This window comes from Magnolia sinica, chromosome 9 (genome assembly GCF_029962835.1).
Source record: "Magnolia sinica isolate HGM2019 chromosome 9, MsV1, whole genome shotgun sequence".
In the NCBI taxonomy this organism is placed as follows: domain Eukaryota; kingdom Viridiplantae; phylum Streptophyta; class Magnoliopsida; order Magnoliales; family Magnoliaceae; genus Magnolia; species Magnolia sinica.
In genome coordinates this window covers 50,381,165-50,403,051 of record NC_080581.1, presented here as the reverse complement: position 1 = coordinate 50,403,051, position 21,887 = coordinate 50,381,165, and the positions used below count along the sequence as shown (strand labels likewise).

At 41.2% G+C, this 21,887-nt stretch overlaps 1 protein-coding gene across 1 annotated transcript in view; it reads right to left on the bottom strand.

The window, feature by feature from the left end:
* LOC131255425 (eukaryotic translation initiation factor 5B-like) overlaps positions 1 to 16,329 on the bottom strand; it is a 38,654-nt gene extending 22,325 nt beyond the window's left edge. The window contains exons 1-4 of the mRNA XM_058256129.1: positions 13,607 to 16,329; positions 13,403 to 13,510; positions 13,212 to 13,312; positions 12,998 to 13,088 (exon numbers count right to left, since the gene is read on the bottom strand). Coding sequence (XP_058112112.1) covers positions 12,998 to 13,088; positions 13,212 to 13,312; positions 13,403 to 13,510; positions 13,607 to 16,255 — 2,949 coding nt within the window. The 5' untranslated portion in view covers positions 16,256 to 16,329. The remainder of the gene's footprint in view (positions 1 to 12,997; positions 13,089 to 13,211; positions 13,313 to 13,402; positions 13,511 to 13,606) is intronic.
* Positions 16,330 to 21,887: the final 5,558 nt, after the last annotated feature.

Here is a 21,887-nt window from a genome sequence, read left to right as displayed (position 1 = left end):
GGGAACCCATCAGGGCCTGGGGATTTGTCACCTTCCATGGAATCAAGGGTTATTTTTTTAGCTCTGTTTTTGCTGTTTTTTTGAAACCTCTTGCTTCCAAACTGTTTCTAACTCCTTCTACTACTAATTTCGACCAACCTTAGCTAGGTATTTGATAGAAAAACACATTATATTATAGATTTTTTTGAATCAAAGCTCGGTGGGCCATTTTTCAGAAATTCGTCAAAAATAGGTATTTATACTTTTTTTAATATATTTTGCTGTTTTAATGATGTCATATAATGTGTTAATCATAGTAGAACATGTTAATGTGCATTTTACAGATTTGGGGTGCCATTTAATATTTTTTTCTATTTACGCATGAATTTTGGCCCCTTTTTTTAAAATTCGAAAAATCAGTTTTTAATGGTTGTTTTGCTGTTTTAATCATGCCATTTGATGTATTAATCATAGTAGAACATGTTAATGTGCATTTTACAGATTTGGGGTGCCATTTTATATTTTTTTAATATTTTTTTCTATTTACGCATTTATTTTGGCCCTTTTTTTGAAAATTCGAAAAACCATTTTTAAATGATTCTTTTGCTGTTTTAATGATGTCATATGATGTGTTAATCATAGTAGAACATGTTAATGTGCATTTTACAGATTTGGGGTTCCATTTTATATATTTTTTTATATTTTTTTCTATTTACGCATTTATTTTGGCCCTTTTTTTGAAAATTCGAAAAATCATTTTTTAATAATTCTTTTGCTGTTTTAATGATGCCATATGATGTGTTAATCATAGTAGAACATGTTAATATGCATTTTACAGATTTGGGGTGCCATTTTATATTTTTTTAATATTTTTTTCTATTTACGCATTTATTTCGGCCCTTTTTTTTAAAATTCGAAAAATCATTTTTTAATGATTCTTTTGCTGTTTTAATGATGCCATATGATGTGTTAATCATAGTAGAACATGTTAATGTGCATTTTACATATTTGGGGTGCCATTTTATATTTATTTTTTATTTTTTTCTATTTACGCATTTATTTCGGCCCTTTTTTTGAAAATTCGAAAAATCATTTTTTAATGATTCTTTTGCTGTTTTAATGATGCCATATGATGTGTTAATCATAGTAGAACATGTTAATGTGCATTTTACATATTTGGGGTGCCATTTTATATATTTTTTTTCTATTTACGCATGAATTTTGGCCCTCAAAAATAATTGCAAACACCTAAATGTAAGATATTTTCATATTACATTCATTCTAATATATCTATCATTGATAGTAGATAGTTAGAAAATTAAATATATGAAATTTGTAGTCAAATTCAGGTTATCTGGTTCATAAATTCATCAGACAGTCCGATACAACTTCTCACTAAAGAGTGGACCGTTACACCACCATAAACATGTTCCAATTTATAAATGAATGCATATTTGGAATGCTTAGAATATTCCGGATTTAATCCATATTTTTTCATATTTTTTTGGCAAAAAAAAAAAATTTGCGCCGTTACGGGCCGTTACGCCCCCGTATCACCGTTACGCCCCCGTATCCGTATCGGTTTTGGAGGTCACCGTTACGCCAACCGATACCGATACGGGACACCTTGGCTATGAATGAAGCTCCAATACCCTTGGATAGCTTACCCTTGGAGTGGAATTCGTTAAGGAAACGCATAACATCTGGACCAACAACATCCCAAAAGGAATGGAAAAAGGCCATGGGGAACCCATCAGGGCCTGGGGATTTGTCACCTTCCATGGAATCAAGGGCAACTTTTGCCTCTTCATTAAAGAACAGGACCTCCAGAGAAGCGGCTTCAGAGCTGAGAAGCGAGAGAAAATCGATCCCGTCCAGACGAGGTCGAGACCAACCCTCGGGAGAAAGAAGAGATCTAAAGTAGTCGATGGCTAGCTCGGATATCTCTTCTCTATCTTCAGTTTGTCTATCTTCGACCATGATGCTGTGAATGGCTTTTGTCCGAGCTCTCATATTGGCGATAGAATGGAAGAATTTGGTGTTTTTATCACCCTCTGAAATCCACCGAACTCTCGATTTAATCTTCTAAGATAACTTGTCCTCGAGAGATCTAGAAGAGATGGCTTGGATAATTTGAATCCGTCTGGATAGATATTCCTCTGCAAGGTCACTACCTTCAATAATGGAGTCGATCTGTTGTAACTCACCAAACAGAGCTTCGGTTTCCTTTTCTCGATTCTGAAGAACTTCTTTTCTCCATTCTTTTAATTTCTCCTTAAGGAGTCGTAGTTTGCAAACCAATCTGTGCCCCGCGAATCCATCAACCCGGAAAGAGGTCCACCACTCTATGATCTGTTGCTTGAAACCTTCAATACGAAGCCAAGAAGGGTTGAATTTGAAAGGTTTAGGGCCCCAATCATCGTCAATACTGACAGCAGGATAGGACAGTGATCAGACGTCGTCCTAGGGAGGGCATGCTGGCACACTGAAGGGAACTCATCGATCCAGTCCAGAGATAAGAGGAATCTATTGAGTCTTGACTGAATCTGAGATCTGCGGCGGTTAGACCAAGTGAATCTAGCTCCAGAGAGAGGAAGATCCACCAGCTCCTGATTCTCGATCCACTTAGAAAAAAATTGCATGGCCAAGGTTAATCGTCTTTGACGAGAATGTTCCTCTGCAAAACGAACGACATTGAAGTCATCCACGAAACAAGTAGGAACTGGAAAGAATTGTCTGATGGCAGAAAGTTCGTCCCAGAAGCTATAAAGAGTCATCATTAGGACCATAGACAGCTATAATAAAACAACAGAATTTAGAGATCTTATCTTGAAGAATAACCGCTTTTGAGTAGGCACCCGACAAGGAAGACTGCAGGTCCCACTTGGAGGACCTCCAAGCGATGAGAATGCCACTCGCTGAGCCCTTCGCATCCAATGTGACAAACTGAGCATCTTGGGCTTCCCACAGTGAATGCAAGAGATGCCCCGAGAATGAAGGGACTTTGGTTTCCTGTAAACAAACAACATCCGGATCGAACTTTTGATGAGGCTCCGCTTCTGTTTGGAGCCGACCCCCCTAACATTCCACAAGAAGATGATCATTGGGAAACCGAGCTTCCCCAAGTATCCTTCCAGCCACGTCTAACAGTAGATGTGGAAGCTGAATGCGGCGAAGCTTGAAGCCTGATTAACTCCCTGTTAGTAGTTGAACGATGACTGTGTTTGACTGAGGGCCTAGCTGCAGGAAGAGGTCTGCCCCTATTCTCTATAAATTGAAAGAGATCTATGTAGTCTTTCGTTCTATTGCCGAACGAGAGGCCCAAAGATTGACCCACATGACCCACTGTGTCCCTGATCCTTTTTTTTTTTATGGATTTCTTCGTAGATTTCCTCTTTGGATTTATCTCCCGAGATCATCTTGGAATTGACTCCTTGTTGTTGATGAGAAGTGTCCGAGCACATCTAAAGTGGTTCTACGGTTAAAACGTCGGTAGAGATTTCTTCCTGGAACAACGTAATCGGGCCGAGATCTGCCCAGTCTCTGCAAGAAGGCACAGAGTTGGCAGGGGTTGAAGGGACGGGAGAATCAGAGCAGAATTCTGATGGTGGCATAGAGTCACTACTGTAGAAATCCTCGGGCAGAGAAGAGAGAGCAGGGATCCAAGAGGAAGGCTTAGGATCGGGGGAAAGGTGGAGAGAGCGGGTAGAGTGGGATGGTTCGGGTCGGGTGCGATGAAAGAGGAGGTTTAGGATTGGCAGAGGCGGGTTCGGATAGATTGAAGGAGGGGCAATTGTTTGGAGGAAGTCGGATTCGGGTCGAGAATGGACCCACTTCAACAAATCTGATTTCAATGAGGGATGTAAGCCGCGGGGATGTTGTCCAATCTTCCACGTGGAGGGTGCTACTATCGTCAATCGAGAGAGCGGGAGAACCAATTCGAGAGTCTTCAGCTGACATGGCAACGTCATTAATATTTTTCGGATACGGAGAGCCACGTGTCTGGATGAGAGCTGCCCGGGTAGGGAGAAAGTCGCCCACCCTATGAAGTAGGTCTGCTTTAGGGACGCCTGTCTCAAACACTGACGAAGATGGGATCATATTGCCAGGGGCGGCGATAACTTCTGGCAGACGATACAGGTGGGATGAGGCGATGACGCCGCGTGGCGATTGAATGGACGGAACTGTCCTGCGATGCGATGGCTGCAGGCGTTGTGACAGCTCCATGGGACAGTAGTCCACTAGAGAATCGTAGCGGAACTCCTTCCTGCGTTCTGTTCTGAGATGGAACTGATGGGTGGTCGGTCGACTCCCTACCGCTCCAAACGTTGCCCCATCTAGGTTGAGGCAACTCTGTGGGCTCCTTCTGGACCGATAGTGAAATGACCCGGTTATTCACCTTTACTCGGACATGAGACGAGAGTGGGGATCCTTTCTCTCTTCTAACCCGAGCTCGGATAACACCGAGTTCCACCCCCATCTGCGTTTTGAGATCGATTTCGAGTAGGAAACCCAGACTCGATGTTGTTTTAACCAGGAATTCATCATACCAACATTCCATAGGAACATCCCAGATACAGACCCAGATATTTTCCTTTCCAAAAATTGAGAAATCTTCCCAGGGCACAATTTTTCGAACTGGACCAGAGGCATGCAGGTCACCTACCATAGTTAACGACTGAGGGTTGAGGCCAGGGCAAATTCTAACCCACAAGGCATTGAAGCCCAAAGGCTTCAACTTGGAATTACCTATATGAAACTCGTGCAATCTTTGATCCATGCCTTGACAGCCGAAATGGTAGCGCCTTCTTCTGTTATGATCACTACCGAATTAGCCAAATCTGCTATATTTTTATCGAAAATGTCTTGATCAACAGACACTGAGGGAACCGAGGAGTTGTCGGGAAAATTAGTACCGACGGCGGAAGAAGGGGTGATCGGGGGTCCTACTGGCTCCTGGTGAGACGAAGCATTCCGGATAGGCTTCTGTGTAAGGGCATCTCTAAAAGAAAGGCCCTCGGGACGAAGCGGAAGTGACACAAACAGGGTAGGGAGTATAGCAGGATGGACAGAAGGAATAGAAGGTCTAGGAGGGGGTCGCTTAGGGGGAATAGAGGTATGCAGGGTTTCCGGCCCGTACCGAGCCCTCTGAACTAGCAATTTCTTACCCGCATAGCTTACGCCGTGAAGCATGGCGACTGCCCTAGCCAGTTCAGCCTCGCTACCCATTCGGATTAAAGAAAATCCTCGATACACTCCAGTTTCTCTGTCTCTTGGCATAACAACATCCATGATTGCACCCGCTCGGCCGAAAGCCTTCTCTAGATTTAGAGGATACCACCCATGGGGATAGCCTTTGACGAAAAGGGTAGGGTACATAGCATACTTACCGCGAGTCCCCGGCATCTTTCCGAGTGCGTCTCCTAGGGGGGACCACATTCCACTCACGGTCTTTGTTACCTGTAGGAGGCTGGTCTTCCTCAATCATACTACTCTTCCCATTGTCTCTGTCAGCTTGAGTATTCAGTTTCGCAACGTAATCTACCCTCTTGTTTCTTCCGGAGGAAGCCATGGATTAGGAGATGGACTTTAGGGGCAACCTTAGCAATACTTTTCCATAAAAAGGAGGGTCGGTAGAGAGAAGAAGATTTAGTCCACCACCATTGGGGGGTTGTCCCACATTTAGCAGAATAGTCACTCTCCAAAGACCTTCCTTCTCTCGACCAAACCTCCAAGCCCATTTCCCTAATAAAGCCTCATTGACCAAATCCAACCGTTTGAACCCTACTCCACCTTCCGAGAACAGGGAACAAACCTCCTTCCAATTCAAAAACGGGACTTTTCGAGAGGAAGTACCCCCCTTGCCAAAGGAACTCTCTACGAAGCTTAGGAAAATCAATATATTGCTTATGTAGCTTACCCTTTAGACCTTTTTGAAGACGCCAAAGAAAGATGTTGGCTCTTCCAAGGGGATAATTTTCTCTCCATCCGCTCAATGATTTTATCCCGCAAATGGAGTAGAGGTTTTCCAACATGTAAAGGAAGGCCAAGATATTTAGTAGGTAGGAATCCCACACGACAACCAAAGGACTTAGCCAAGCAGGAAGTGACCTCTGGAGCTAAATGAGTCCCGAAGAAAACACTCTTGGATGAATTCACCTTCAAACCTAAAACTGCCGCAAACCAACAAATGGTCATGCTCAAGAAGTCCACCATGGAATCATCAGCTTCACAAAACAGCAAGGTATCATCAGCTAATTGTAAATAATAGATATGATGAGGAAAATTATCCACCTAAAAAGCCCTGAAAATACCTACGTTCTAGCCCCTGAAGAGCAAGCAATTAAGAGCTTCATAAACGATAACAAAAGGAAGCAAGGATAATGGATCACCCTGGCGAAGACCTCACGAAGCCCTAAAGAGACCAAAGGGCAAACCATTCACGATGACAGAAAAGCTAGCTGAGGATACACATGAGTGAATCCAAGCCCTCAATCTGTCCCCAAATCCCATTCTGAATAGCAAATAATTCAAGAAAGACCAGTCAACATGGTCGTAAGCCTTTTCAAGGACAAGCTTACAAAGAACTCCTGGCCTACCTGCATATGGCAGGAATCAAGACATTCATACGCTATAAGAACACTATCAAGGATCTATCTCCTATGAACAAAGGCGCTTTGGAATGAAGATTATCCTTGGAATCAATTATCTCAATCTTTGACTTAACACCTTAGCTAAGATCTTATAGGGGCTACCAGTAAGGTTAATGGGCCAGAAATCTTTGGGGTACAACACCTTCCAACTTCAAAATGAAAGCAGGGAAGGTATTCCCCATTTCCAAAGGTAACTGGCCAAGCTCATTGAAATCAAACACAAAACAAAAAAGGTCCGACTTGACAAGGTCCCAGAAAGATTAGAAGAATGCAATAGGGAAACTGTCAGGCCCCAAAGATTTATCTTTATCCAAGTCCAGAATCGTTGCCTTAATATCATCTAGAAGGATCCGCTTCTCCAAAAAGGCCATGTCTTCTTAAGATAAGCAAGTAAAATCAAGGTTATCTAAGCAAGGACAATAAACATTATCCGAGGATAACGGGTTGGAGTAAAAGCTAACAATAGAATTACAAATAACAACTTTATCTGAAATAATTTCTCACCATTATTAACAAAGGAGGAAACAGAATTTGCTCGCGTAAAATCAAGGTTATCTAAGCAAGGACAATAAACGTTATCCGAGGATAGTGGGTTGGAGTAAAAGCTAATAATAGAATTACAAATACCAACTTTATCTGAAATAATTTCTCACCATTAATAACAAAGGAGGAAACAGAATTTGCTTGCACTGTAGCATTGGCAATCCCATGGAAGAATTTTGTATTATGATCACCTTCTCTAAGCCAGATTGCCCAAGATTGCTACCACCATTTTATTTCTTCCTCTTTGAGCCTAGCACAATGGTCAAAGGATAACTCATCTCTAGCAGAGCGATCTTCTTCTGAAAGAGGGTCTCCCTCCTCCTTAACATCTAGGCTTGGATATCACTTACGAGATATGCCATTTGGGCTTCTCCCTAGCCAAATATCTCCATATGCCCAACTTTAAGCTTCAATTTCAACATCTGTAATTTCTTGAACCGCTTGAAGCCCAGAAGGCCCTCAATATCGAAAGAGGACCACCAATCCAAGACCACGGAGTGGACGCCCTCTACCTCAAGCTAAGCAAGCTCAAACCTAAGAGGCTTCGGTCCCTAGTTAATCTCATCAACTTCCAAAAGAATAGGACAGTGATCGGAAATAAGCTTAGGTAGACATCTTTAATGGGAAAAATGGAATTGATGGATCCAATCTGGGGAAACCAAAAATCTTTCCAAAAGACATATAGCAGGGAAGGAGTGCCTGTTGGACAAGGTATGTTTAACATCCCCCATCGGAAGATCCAACTATTCATGTTTGCTTATCCAGTCCGAGAATCCCCTCATAGAAGAGGTCACCCTGTAACCATTCAATTTTACATGCATGAATCAAACAACATTAATATCACCTTGATGGGGACATCTCGTGCACACGCACGCCCCCCTTTCGCACGTACATAAGGAGGAGGGCCCCACCTTCGATCTAGATCGATGACGACATCCATGGAGGGACTCCTAGTTAGAGGACTGTGTTTTGGTTTCTTAGGGTGGACCCGATCATCATGTGGATCCCATCATTGGATCTCATGATCGTGGCCCACTATCCTAGGTGACGTACGACTTTGAGTTTTGATTATTACCGTTATTAAGAACATTATGAACGGTTTAAATTGCATTGATTAGTTGCTATTTTTTATTACTTCGTCTTTAAGTAATAGTATGCGCACATGACACGGTTTTGGGGTATAGGTTTTTATTATAAATAGGCACCCCTTGTAGTCTTTTTTCTCATTGAAGATTGAATAAAATTTCTTCATTTTCCTGCTCCTCTGTGAGTTATGAAGCCTAATTGGGTGCGAAACCCTCCCTTCTTTGAAGGGCTAACTACCGTGGTGCGAAGCCACATCCATCCCAAGTCGCCCCCACCTTCTACCTTCCATATTTCTCCTCCTACAACAATTCTACCTGCAAATCCATCAATATTTTGCTGATGTGCTGGCCGTTTTCTGGTTCGTGGGCCCCACACACGTGCGTGACACCACCGGTGCACGTGCTCCTGAGCCTTCATTGTTGTCCACGCTTGTGGCGTTTCTCTGGTTCGTCTCTCTCCTCTCTTTCACTCCTCTTTCACCCTAAATCCCTAACCCTAACCCTAAATTACTCAAATCCCCAATTTTATGCCATTTCTTCAACTTTAGGGTTCCCTGAATTGAAATCTGTGAATCCCTTGGATTGGGGAATTATTTTTGTACATGTGTGGATGAATTTACCCTTCTTTGATTATTGTTTGGTCTATAATTTTGATTGATCCGGCCTTAGCATGTGTAGGCCTGGATCCGCATAAGATTCCCCTTCATTGAGTGCTTGAACTTTTGTGTAGGATATGGAATTTTGTGTAATTGTTTTTAAACTAGTGCGATCTAAAGCTTGAAAATCTTGCATATCATATTTGAATTTCATGTCCTGCATCACACCTCCTATGCACCAAGAGAGAGCCCATCTTTCTTTAACAAAAGATAACTCCTCCCAAAAAGAACTACGAAAAGATGATCTGGAAGGGCCATGCACTCTAGAAAAAACCCAGCGAAAGCCAAAAGAAACTTCATGAAACATAATACTAATGGAGAAAAGGCCCAACCAGCTATCTTCTTTAGCCCATCAAAAATGATCCTAGAGAACCAGGATCCCCCCTACTGAGTCAACAACATCAAGAGCTTCCCAAGCCTTACCTTTTTTTAATCTGAAATTGAATTAACAATACCTCTATCAACACCTTGTAATTTAGATTCCTTACGGACAATTGGCTTAGCTTTCAATCAAAAGCATATCTCCTTCACTTAAGACCGCTTATTGTAAGGGCACACATTTGTCAATCATGTGTGTTAGTGTGCCAGTAAGTCAGTTGAGCCCTTGGAAACTGAAGACTTAAAGCATGAAAGAGTGAAAAAACAAATAAATTGAGATGCCTTGGTGACCCTAACCTTAGACCCCTTTAGATCCAAAATAACCTTAGCCTCTAGATGATCTATTCCTTAATAGGTAAACCTTTGTTTGATCATCTCATTGCCTTAGGAGCCTTTATTTTATCATGGCAAGTTAGGCTTTAGAGGTGCAAAGTTGCTGATAAATATACAACCCAATCAACAGTTTCGGATCTCGATCCTATCGACAGGTCGTCGATAGAACTTGATACGATCGAAGATCTCCTGAATACAATTGAAGATACAGTCCAGCAACCCAACTACATATTTCTAGATTTTCTCAATAGGAACGAAGGCCAATTCAATCCTATTGAAGGCTCACTCGATCCTATCGACAATGTCGTTGAACTAGCCGTTTTACAGCCGTTGGAGACCTTTTCTCTATAAAATTGCATTCGATCCTTGGGCAAATCAATGGATTTTGGTGTTTTAGAGACCCTAGTGTATTCCAAGCTCTAACAAAATTCATAGGCTCTATCCCTAAGAGATTCATGCTTTCTTCTTAGTGATTCTTCACTCTAATGAGCATTCCAAAGCTCCATTATAAGAAGAACATGATCCCAAGCCTTCTTTATAGTGTAGACATCAATTCCATAGGTAAATCCTAATGTCTATTAACCTTTAGAGTTTCCATCTAGGTGAATCCCTACTAGAAACCAACTAAAACCATTAGTTGTAGGAGATTTAACCCAACTCCCATTACCTTGGTATCCTCATTGGATCAACAAATGTAATGTGATTGATCATAGGAGATGAAGCATCCACATCAATGATCGAGGGAGCAAATGAGCAGTTGATTCAAGCACGGGAAAGCATCGAAGAAGCATCTCAAGAAGGCACATCAACGGGGCTCAATTCGACAAGGTTGTCATTTTTATAGTCAACATACATCAACCTATAGGGATTTTTGGCACCATTAACAACTACTTAGAGGATTAAAACATCGGATTTCAACCGATTTGAAGGATCGAAATAGTTATGGGCCAATTGTGAAAAAATTGAAAAAAAAAAAAAATGTAAAAAAAAATCAATTTTTTCTGTTGATCCTTGTTGAAATCCATATTAATGTTTATCATAAACCTAGATCTACCAAAACCTACAAGATTCGAAGATTGTTTTGATCTTCTTTTCTTTTTCTTTTTGCCCAATTTGTTTGAAATTTTCAAAAATTGCTTTTTTGCAATCTGATATCATATCTGGAGAGGGGAACCATTTCCAATCAAATCTACAGCAGACTTGATCGGGAAAAAAATCTGTTGAAAATTCTATAAATTCCAAAAAAAAATTTTCGAATCTAATCTCAAATCTGGAGAGGGGAACCATTTCCAATCAGATATACAACAGATCTGATCGAAATTTTTTATTATTATCAAATCTGTCAAAATTTCTAGAAATTACATTTTTTTTAATCTGATCACAAATCTGGAGAGGGGAGGCATTTTCGATCAGATCTACATCAAATCTAATTGAAAATAAAGTTTTTTTTTTATTTTTGGGCTAATTTCTATCAAAATTTCTGAAATTTCCACAAAATGATTTTTTTCAAATATACAGCTTTGGGGGGGCTAATTTTGTTAAGATCTACATTATCTGAGTAGTTTGGTTGTTTTTTTTGTCAAATATTATGTCTGGTTTTCTTCAATTTCAAATTTTTTTTTAATTTTTTTTAATATGTTGAAACTTGAAACTTGAAATGTAATGCATGTTTAGGGGGATGCAAATTGATGCAAATTTCTAAGTTGCTTCAATTTCAATTTCAAATGTTTAGTTTCTTTTGATGATGCAAATTGATAACACATTTTCTTTATTGTTTGTGGTGTTTGTGGCTTGTGCAGACTGTAGAGTAGCCATTGTTGTATAATTGTATTTGTTGGGGATAGCTGGGAATGGGAATAGGAATGGGTATGACATATCGACACGACACACACACACACACACACACACACACACACACACACACACACACACCAGGACAGCATTCTTAACAAAGAATGGTCCGATACACCATTGAATAAAGTCAAAATACAAATATATATGTGTGTGTGTGTGATAGATTCGTGAATATCTTATTTTTTCCTATTTTTCTGATATTTTTTCTTCTTTTTAAAAAAATAAATTCTGACCAATACGGGCCGATACGCGACATCGTATCTTATCATTTCTTCCGCGGGGCCGATACGGCGGCCAATACTGTCGTTCAAAACCATGGGGAGGGAGGATCTGAAATAAGAAAAGACCAAAGGGGAGCCAAAATAATCGGCAAGGAAGAGGGAGTAAGAAAAACTTCAACAGAGATTTGAAGAGGCGAGGAGGAAGCCAAACCCACGGGGATAGGAAGCCAAACCCATGGGGATACAAAACTCACCAGGACTCGGACTAACTTGAGGAGAGAACGTCCGTGGAGAGATCATCAAAGGAGAGGGAGAACCCTAAAGATTGAGCATCTTCCTCCCAGCAACTAACAGAAGAACCATCGTAAGAGAGAGAGAGGAACTCGAGTCTACTGGAGACATTCCAAATCAGTAGATGTTGGAGGGAAAACTGGGCTTAAGTCTTGAGCAAAAGGAAATATCTACCTTAGCTAGCACTAACAAGGTTTCAATCGCCCCCGAATCTTGACACGCGTCCCCTACAATGATTATTATTTGGACATATTTGTCAGTTGTCTTAATAACGTCTTCAGCTTCATCTCCCAAATCACCGCCCAAATCAGTAATAGGAGCAACAGTTCTCTCTATCTCCGCCAGCAACAGAAGAAGGAAGGCATGTATTGTCCTGCATTAATGCCTCCTGACCCGATGTATCCTTTCGGGGAGAGAGAGAGAGAGAGAGAGAGAGAGAGAGAGAGAGGCAGCACGTGTAAAGTTGATTGTTAGGCAGCTGACACAATCAGGCACAGCGATACTCTCCTCGTGACAAGTGGTCGGGGTGGAGCTCAAGGGGGATCTCGAGCCAATCTCCTCATAAATGAGGGGAGAGAGATCCGAAAAAGGAAGATAATTAAAAATCTTGTAACGAGATATCAGAGCAATACGCTCGTCTCTCCTTGCAGAAGATAATATCCTGATCTCATTCGCACCCGAAGATGAAGGATCTAAGGGCTGGGAAAAGGAAGAGGGCGGGAAAAGGTAGACAGTTGACTGGGAAAACAGGGCCAGGTGTCCCATATCTGAGATACATGTGGGGGCAACACCTCACATGTACTAGCACAAAACCCAACCCTCCCCTTGAAGAAGATAATATCGCGATCTCATGACTGATTTATTCAAAAAAAAAAAAAAAAAACCAACCCTCTCTGAAAAATGATACTGGGTAGAATAGTGATTAACAAGTTCAATTTTCAAACTACGAAGTTAGTAAACAAGTGCTGAAATAGAAGATATTTTTCAATGGAGAGATACCACACCTGTACTTCATTGACAAACATAAGCTTTTGCTCCATGGTTTTCTGTGTCCATTGCACCAATAACAAAAGAAGATCAGGGATGCCTTCACCACTGCAGTATCACAATCACAGATGTTTCAGAAAATCAAATACTGAAAACAGTTTGTCACATTTTGCAAACTACTTATATAACATCCAGCAACAGCAAGACTCCACTTAGATACAGTAGAGATACCTTACTGCACTTGTCGGGACAATACTGAATGTTTCCCCCATTTCTTTATTTTTGTAGTACAGCTCAGTATTCAGGCCCTGCTCCTTCAACTGCGTGATAACCTGAAAAAAGAAAATGTCTCAACCATGTTTACATCAAGTTACAAGTCCCATGCAGAACAGAAAACAAAAGGCTGGGATAGAGAGAATGACCTCAGTCACCCTCCTTTTGAACTCATTTTGTACGTCATTAGACTGTTGCTTCATAGCCTTCACAATAGGTGCATTTGGGCACGTCTTCCATCCATATAATCTGTCAACCTTCGAAATCAACACGCAAAAAAGATTAAGAACAACATATCATTATAATTGAATTCAGAAGCTATTGTGAATGGTCATGCAGCTACCATTCCCCACCTTGTTCAAGGCAACAATGAATTCAGTATTCCGCATCTTCAAAAGGTTGAGTGATTCAATAGTCTGTTGCTCTAGGCCGTGCATTATGTCAACAACTAAAATCGCAATGTCACATAAACCCGAACCTCGTGACCGTAAATTCGTGAATGACTCGTGCCCCGGAGTATCGATCACCAGCAGACCTGGGACCCGCAACTTTGCATCAGCTTTAAGCTCCTTGGTCCTGTCCCGTAGATTTTCAGCAGGAAAATAGGTTGCGCCAATCTGCTGCGTAATACCTCCAGCCTCGCCCTCCTGAACATTAGTGCCCCGGATGCAATCAAGCAGCTTGGTCTTACCAGTATCAACGTGACCGAGAATGCAACAGATTGGAGAACGGAGGTTATCGGCACTCCTCTGTGAGAGAGCCTCCGCCATTCGAGCCTCCCTTTTCTTTGCAGCTTCTTTTATCTTCCTCTTGTCATAAACTTCAACTTGGGGTTCATCATCTTTACTTTCGATTTCATGGCTTTTAAACGATTCAGGAGCAGCAGCCTTTTTAGCAGTAATGGTGGGCTTCGGCTGTGCAGGAGAAGGCACTTCTGAATTGACGGAAGCCAGTTGTGTCATACGCTTGGTGTCTTTCTTCACCACAGGTTCGGCATCTTCCTCAGCAAAAGCACTTTTAACAGGCAGCGAAAGATCGGCATTATCCCAGCTTTTCGCGTCCCACTCATCATCGTCATTGTCTTCTTCTTCAACTCCATTCTCCTCAACCTCCTGCTGCTCGACTTCCATCTTCTCATTGGCATCCACCGTCGTGGACTCCTCTTCAACCTTTTCAACTTCTGATGGCTTGACCTCAGGTACAATGTCATGTTGGCTATCAGTTGCCTCCACTGCTTCAGCGGGCTTCACAGAGGCCCCACCATTTGCCTGAGAGGGACCAGATTTTCCCTTCTTATTTTGGTATTTTGGCCTTTTGGTGGTCGTCATGCTACCAGTGTCAGACATAGGTAGAAGACCGCCCTGAGCAAGAAACTGGTTCCTCATTGCCTCCAGCCTACGTGCTTCTTCCTTTTGCTTACCAGTTAAAAGCTTACCCTCTTGCTTTTTCTTCAGAAGCTTCTCCTTCTCTCTCTCCTTTTTCCTGCGCTTTGCCTCCTCTGCAAGCCTCTCAATCTCCTCTAGCCTGAGACGCTCCTCCTCTTCCTTCCTCAACCTCTCCTCTTCCTCTCTCTTCTTCCTCTCCTCAGCTTCCTTACGCCTCACAAGTGCCTCCTGCATTTCCCTGACATGCTTGGGGACCTTCTTGTCAGAAACCTTGCTCTTTGTCTCTTCTTGTTTCTCTTCCTTCACCTTCACCTCCACTGCTGCTGCAGCAGCTGCCTTCTTCTCCTTCTCCTTCTCCTTCTTCTTCTTCTTTTTCTTTGCAGCCGCGGACTCACCACCTTCTGCTTCACCATCCTTCTCCTCAACTGTAGCATCAACGGAGCTAACGGGGTCAGGCTTAACCTGTACTTTCTCCTCTGGAGGAGGGGCAGGCTCCCTCAAAGGAGGGCCTTCACCAAGCTCAGCGAGGATTTTGTCAAGGTCATCTTCCTCTTGGGCAGTCCTCCCACTCTTCTTCTTATTCTTCTTTTGCTTCTTAGAAGTGTCTGCCATGTCCTCACTTCCTTGTTTATTAGTTTTAGCATCAACACCATCCTTCCCACCCGCCTCATTACTACCACCTCCTCTCACAGAAGGCTGTTCGGGTTCATTGACTTGTTCGCCAAGAACGGCATTGTAATTGAACGTGTTAGACAAGCTATTGCTCTTCTTGGAGGACTTAGACTTAGAAGACTTCTTCTTTCCAGAGAAAGAAATTGCAGCTTGGGCATCAGCGTCGTCATCATCTTCATCCTCCATTTTACCAGAAGTGCCAGTGGCAGTTTCAATGGCATCTTCATCATCAAGCCCCACTGAATCCAAAAAGGTCAAGCTATTGCCCACCTTCTTGGAAGATTTTGATGGTTTCTTCTTACCAGAGAAGGCAATCAAAATCTCAGGGACATCATCTTCTTCATTAACATCATTACCAGAAGACCCTTGCTCTGTGGCTGGGGTGATATTAGCACCATCCTCATCATCGAGAATGGCGTCAAAACTAGAAGCATTAAACAAGCTGCCGCCCTTGTTGGAAGATTTGGACGGCTTCTTCTTACCTGAGAAGGCAATCACAGGGACGTCATTGCTATCTTCTTCATCGTCAGCCTCAGGCGGATCCTCAGGTTGAGAAGCATCATCGTCCTCTTCGAGGGCATCAAAAGCAGACGCAGTGGAGAGACTGCTATTGCTTTTCTTGGAATTTGATTTCTTCTTACCAGAGAAAACGATTGGAGGGGGATCGTCCTCTTCTGCTTCCAAGTTGGGCTTCTTTTCTTGGTCTTCATCAACAAACCGTGCCTTAGCACCGACTTTCTTGCCCTTTTTCTTCCCAGAAAGGGAAGGGAGATCATTATCTTCAAAGTCTTGTTTTTCAGAGTGAAGCGGATCCTCGGACAACTCCATCCCAATAGAGTATTCATCGTCATCGATGGCATGCCCTTTCTTCTTCGATTTATTCCCACCCTGAGCAGTGGTCGGGATTTCCTCGTCCCGGACCCCAGCCGGCTTCTTCCTACCCATGACGGTTACACAGATTCTCTTTCTTCTCTGTATGTAAGTGAAAAGGGATAGATTTCACAGATCCCCTCCCTCTCTCTCTCTCTCTCTCTCTCTATGTATATATATAAACTTTCTGTATCCCTTACGACGTCCTGCTTTTTCTTATTATTCTTCTTCTTCTCTCCTTTAACTTCCTCTTCTTCCTTTCAGTAGCTGCTCCAGAAAAGGTATCGAGGAAGGAAGATGAGGGCACGGTTTCGAAGAGGGACACGAGTTGCGTGTAACCAATGGATATCATGTATCCCAACCGGATTCGGATTCGGATTCGGATTCGGTAGTGACCCCTCCAGTACCGAGATCTCGGTACTGGTCGGTGCTGGTGGCCCCATGATGTATGTATTACATCCACGCCGTCCATCCATTTTTCCATCTCATTCGAGGCATAAACCCAGAAACCCAAAAATAAGGCAGATCCAAATATCACGCGGACGACACCACGAGAAATCAGTGATGATTGAGAACTCACTATTAAAAACTTAGCCATCCAACATTTTGAACATGTCACGTGGACCAACATGTCGCATGGTAATTAAAGGGAAAACACATATATTAGCTTATATTAGCTTGATCTAAAACTTTTGTGGCCCTAGGAAAGTTTTTAATGGTGGGCCTTCAATCACCGATGTTTCCCAAGGAATGGGCCACCTGAGATTTAGATGTACCTCATTTTTGGAATCTTATTTTTAGAATCCTTCTATAATAATATGACCTCATAAAGTGAATACACATGATGGATAAATCACACAAATCACTAGGGGTGTACACGAATTGAGATATCTCGATTGGCTTGCCCAACTCAACTCGAAAAAGCTCGATTTGAGCTGACTTTTTGAGCTCGAAAAAAATTTAGAACTGAGTTCAAGCATGCCCGAGCTCGACTTGACTTGGATCGAACCCAACTCGAATTGAACTCGGATTGAACCAATTCAGTGACTCGGTTACTTTGATATTGATGTTGCTCACCAAGTGTTTGACGAAATAACTCAACGAAGTGTGGCCGGTTGCAAGGAAGGTATGTATATGAAATAAATATCCTTTTTTTCTTCATTTTTTATGTTGCTTAGAAGGTGTTTGATGAAATACCTATAAAACCACTGCTGTTATTTTACATACAGTGAGATTTTAAAGGTGCAGTCCATGTGTTTGTGAAAATGTTGCACAGGCGAACTTGGCTCGATCTTGGCTCGAACTCGGCTTAAACTGGCCCAAGCCGAGCTGGCCAGTCAAGCTCGAGGACCGAGCCGAGTCGAGCCGAGTTCGAGCTAGGGTCAACTATTGGCTGAGCCGAGTTGAGTCGAGGCCATCTCGACTTGGTGTACACCCCTATAAATCACAATGGGGCCCATGGCACCACTACTTGCTGTGTTAGTTCTAAATGGAGTCTCGACGAGGGATGGGTTATTAATTAAAATAGCCCTTAATTATGATGTAATAAAGGCATTGACACCAAATTTTGAATTCATAACTTTTTTAATCTTTTAAGAACTATTTGGATTTTTAATAGAAAAAAATGTCCTTCTACTAGCTATCCCCTTGTACTGCGATAGCTTTTCACGGATGTCAAAAGGGCATTTCAAGAATAGAGTGTAGGCCCTACTAAATCAATGACTGGGGCCACCCCTTGGCCGATATGATCTATTCACTTTAATTGGATAGTTCCAGCATCATTCCCTCCATTTTTTATGAGCTTCTATGTGTTTTTTTTAAGATTCCCGACAACACTTTCCGATGTAAAAGTTATAACAGTCAAATGTAGGTTTAAGTTAGGATAATAGTAGTTTTGTGTGTGCATTTTTTTTATGGGTATCAATGATGGGAGTTTGTGAAAGGGAGGATGGTGTGGTGGTTCTCTTTATAATTATTTTTTGGTTTTTTATGGGTATGAATGTCGAGAGTTTGTAAAAAAGATGAATTTTATAATGGAAGAATGTTGTAATGAGTAAATTTTGAAATGGAAAAATATTGTAATGGATGAATGTGATGAATGTTAAAATGAATGAATGTTTTAATGAATAAATGTGTTGGGAGAAGAATATTGAAATGGATGAATGGTCATAACCGTCATAACTCCTTATGGGTCACAGATCTTACAAAAATGGTCATAACTCCCTCATTACATGTTTGATTTGGGTGATATTATACTTGTTGAAAAGGTAATTTGAAGAACTTTCAAATGCCTTTGGAATCACCTCATTTGGACACTACTTGATTGCCAAAAGTGGGGCCCAAATTTACAATGGATCGTCGGTACTCAAAGTCCCTATGATTTGTCGATACACACTATGCATCGTCAGTCCCATGAAAACGATCACAACTCCTTCATTATATATCTAATTTTAGTGATCTTGTACTCGTTGGAAGATAATTTGATGAACTTTCAAATGACTTTGGAATCACCTTATTTAGATACCATTTGAATGCTTAAAAGTGGGCCTAAAGTTACTATGGTTCGTCGATACACACTATAGATCATTAGTCTCATGAAAATGATCATAACTCCCTCGTTACATATCTAAAATTTGGTGATCTTGTACTTGTTGGAAGGTAATTTAATGAGCTTTCAAATGTCTTTATAATCACCTTATTTGGATACCATTTGAATACTTACAAGTGGGCCCAAAGTTACTATGGTTCATCGATACTCACTATGGATCGTCGGTATCACCGCTTTCGGTCTCACAAAAGTGGTGATAACTCTCTCATTACATGTTCAATTTTAGTGATCTTATTCTTACTTAAAATGTATTTTGATGAAGTTTCAAATGGCTTTGGAATTACCTTATTTGGATACCATTTAATTGGCCAAAAGTGAGCCCAAAGTTACCGTAGTTTGCCGATACTCACTATAGATCGCAGATCCCATAAAAATAGTCATGACTCCCTCATTACAAGTTCGATTTCCGTGATCTTATACTTGTTAAAAAGGTAATTTGATGAAATTTAAAATGAATTCAAAATCAACCCATTTTAAAACTATGTGATTGCCTAAAAGTGGGCACAAATTTCATCATGACATTTATTACCGAATGAGATATCCAAATAGATGAACTTTAGACCCACTTATAGGCAATCAATTGGTGTTAAAATGGTGTGATTTCGAATTAATTTAAAATTTCATGAATTATCTTTCGAACAAGTATAATATCACCCAAATCAAACATGTAACGAGGGAGTTATAATCATGTGAGTATTGGTAAACCATAATAACTTTAAGCCAACTTTTGGGAAATAAACTTGTGTTCAAATGAGGTAATTCTAAATTAATTTTAAATTTAATCAAACTACATTTTCAACAAGTAAAAGATCATCCAAATCGGACATGTAACAAGGGATTTATGACCATTTTCATGGGATGTGGGATCCATAGTGAGTATCATCGAACTATAGTAAATTTAGACCTACTTTTAGGCAATCAAATGGTGTCCAAATAAGGTGATTCCAAGGCCATTTAAAATTTCATCAAATTACCTTTCCAAGAGTACAAGATTACTCAAATCGAATAGGTAACAAGGGCGTTATGATGGTTTTCATAAGACCGACAATCCATAGTGAGTACCGACCATCCATAATGAGTATTAGCGAGCCAAATTAACTTTGGGCCCAATTTTAGGCAATCAAATGATGTCTAAATGAGTTTATTCTAAATCCATTTGAAATATCATCAAATTACCTTTCCAACAAGTATAAGATCACCCAAATTGAGCATATAACGAAGGAGTTATGTCTGTTTTCATGGGATTGAAAACCTTAAAAAAACACTCAGAAGTTTATGGAATGAAGGGAATGACACTGGAAGTTCACTAGGGTGGGTCCCACGGAGGTGGCAATGGTCCTAACGGACAAAATGGTTCATTCTCATGAAAAAGAAGAAAAAGAAAGAGAGAAGAGGCTAAATGGCCTTTCCAGCGCAAGAGACCCACTTATTGAACCCATCCCACATCTTATGTGAGACCCACCAGATAGTCTAAATAAAAGGGATTTTAAGTGAAAAGTGACAAATTTCACAAATCCTCTCTCTCTCACATGAGCCCCATTATCTGTATGCCTTTCGACGTCCTGCTTTTTTTTCTTCTTCTTCTTCGTTTTCTTTTCTCTCCCTAACTCCCTCTTCTTCCTTTTAGTAGCTGCTTTAAAGAGGGTGTCGAGGAAGGAAGATGAGGGCTCGATTTTGAGGAGTTACATAAGTTGTGTGTAACCCAACTAGATTCGGATTTGGTAGTGACCCCTCTAGTACTGAGATCTCGATGTTGGTCAGTGATGGTGTTTTGATTAGAAACATGGCACGAAGATTATAATATCTACATTTAATAATAACAAATGAAGTTTGAATAAAGGATACTCATTGTCAATTATTTCATTAATATGGATTCTTATTACATTCCTCACATTGCCATTGATTCTAAAATAGAGTATAATTAATTGTGAGAATGTCAAATGACAAATAAATATAGCTCAACAACATTTTTGGCAACATTTCAGCTTATGGAGTATCTATCGCAATGACAAAAGAATTATGCAGGTTTAAAACCCTTACTTCAAGCCAGTAAGCATAAGACGCGCATAAGATGATAAATCCATGATGAATCCGCATAAGATGTGCATCAGATGATGAATCCATGTTGAATCCATATGAAATGCATAACACATTAGTTGTGGAGGACCTCTATTGCGCAGTCGTGCAAACAAACTCTGCTGCGCGGTCGCACAACAAGCTGATTGTCACGACAACTTCTTCATCTTCCTTCTTTCTTCTCCCCATGTCATGACCCATGTGATACCTGAATTTTGCAACTCTTTGACTCCTAAAGCTCTCAAATATTTTTAATGTCCAAATGAGAAGAGTGAGGAGGTATTTATAGGCTTCCGCACATGTAAAGCCCCGTATACATACAACATAACCCTGTTGTGCGGGTGCACACTACTACTATGTTGTGTGGTTGCATAACATAGCTATATTCTGTGAATTTTATACTGGCACAGTTGTGCCACCGTTCTTTATTCCACTTCGCTTCCTTCGGATGTGCTGTCACGCAACACACTACGCAGTCGCACAACACATTCCTATTGCGCGAACAATGAACTTTGTAATCCAACAGATGCCCCCTCGATCCTTTAACTTTTCTTTAAAGAATGCACATGGGGGACTAAACCTCTATTCGCACCAACTTGCTCCTTTTGCACGTAAACTCCATTTATTGGGCAATCCATGTAATGCCTTATCAGGTCTCATAATCTATATAAACTTCTCGTCCTTCATTTTACTTCGCTCTAACTTTTCCCCCTGAATTCATCATCCCCTTGCGCGATCGCATAACAAAACCATCTTGTTCGATCGCACAACTAACTTCCTTTGCACTGCCACGCAGCTGACTTCCTTTGCGCGACTACACAACATTCCCTTACTTTGGGAGAAAATTGCCCAAATCTTCAGACTCCACCAAAATTTCTCTTACATTTCCCCTTATTCACGCCATAATGGCAAAGGGTAAGAGATCCCATGGGTCTAGCTAAAAATCCTTGACTCCTACCCATCAGACTCATAGGAGTTAGAGGACGGAATCTTTGTAAAATATTCAATCTCCCCAAACTGATT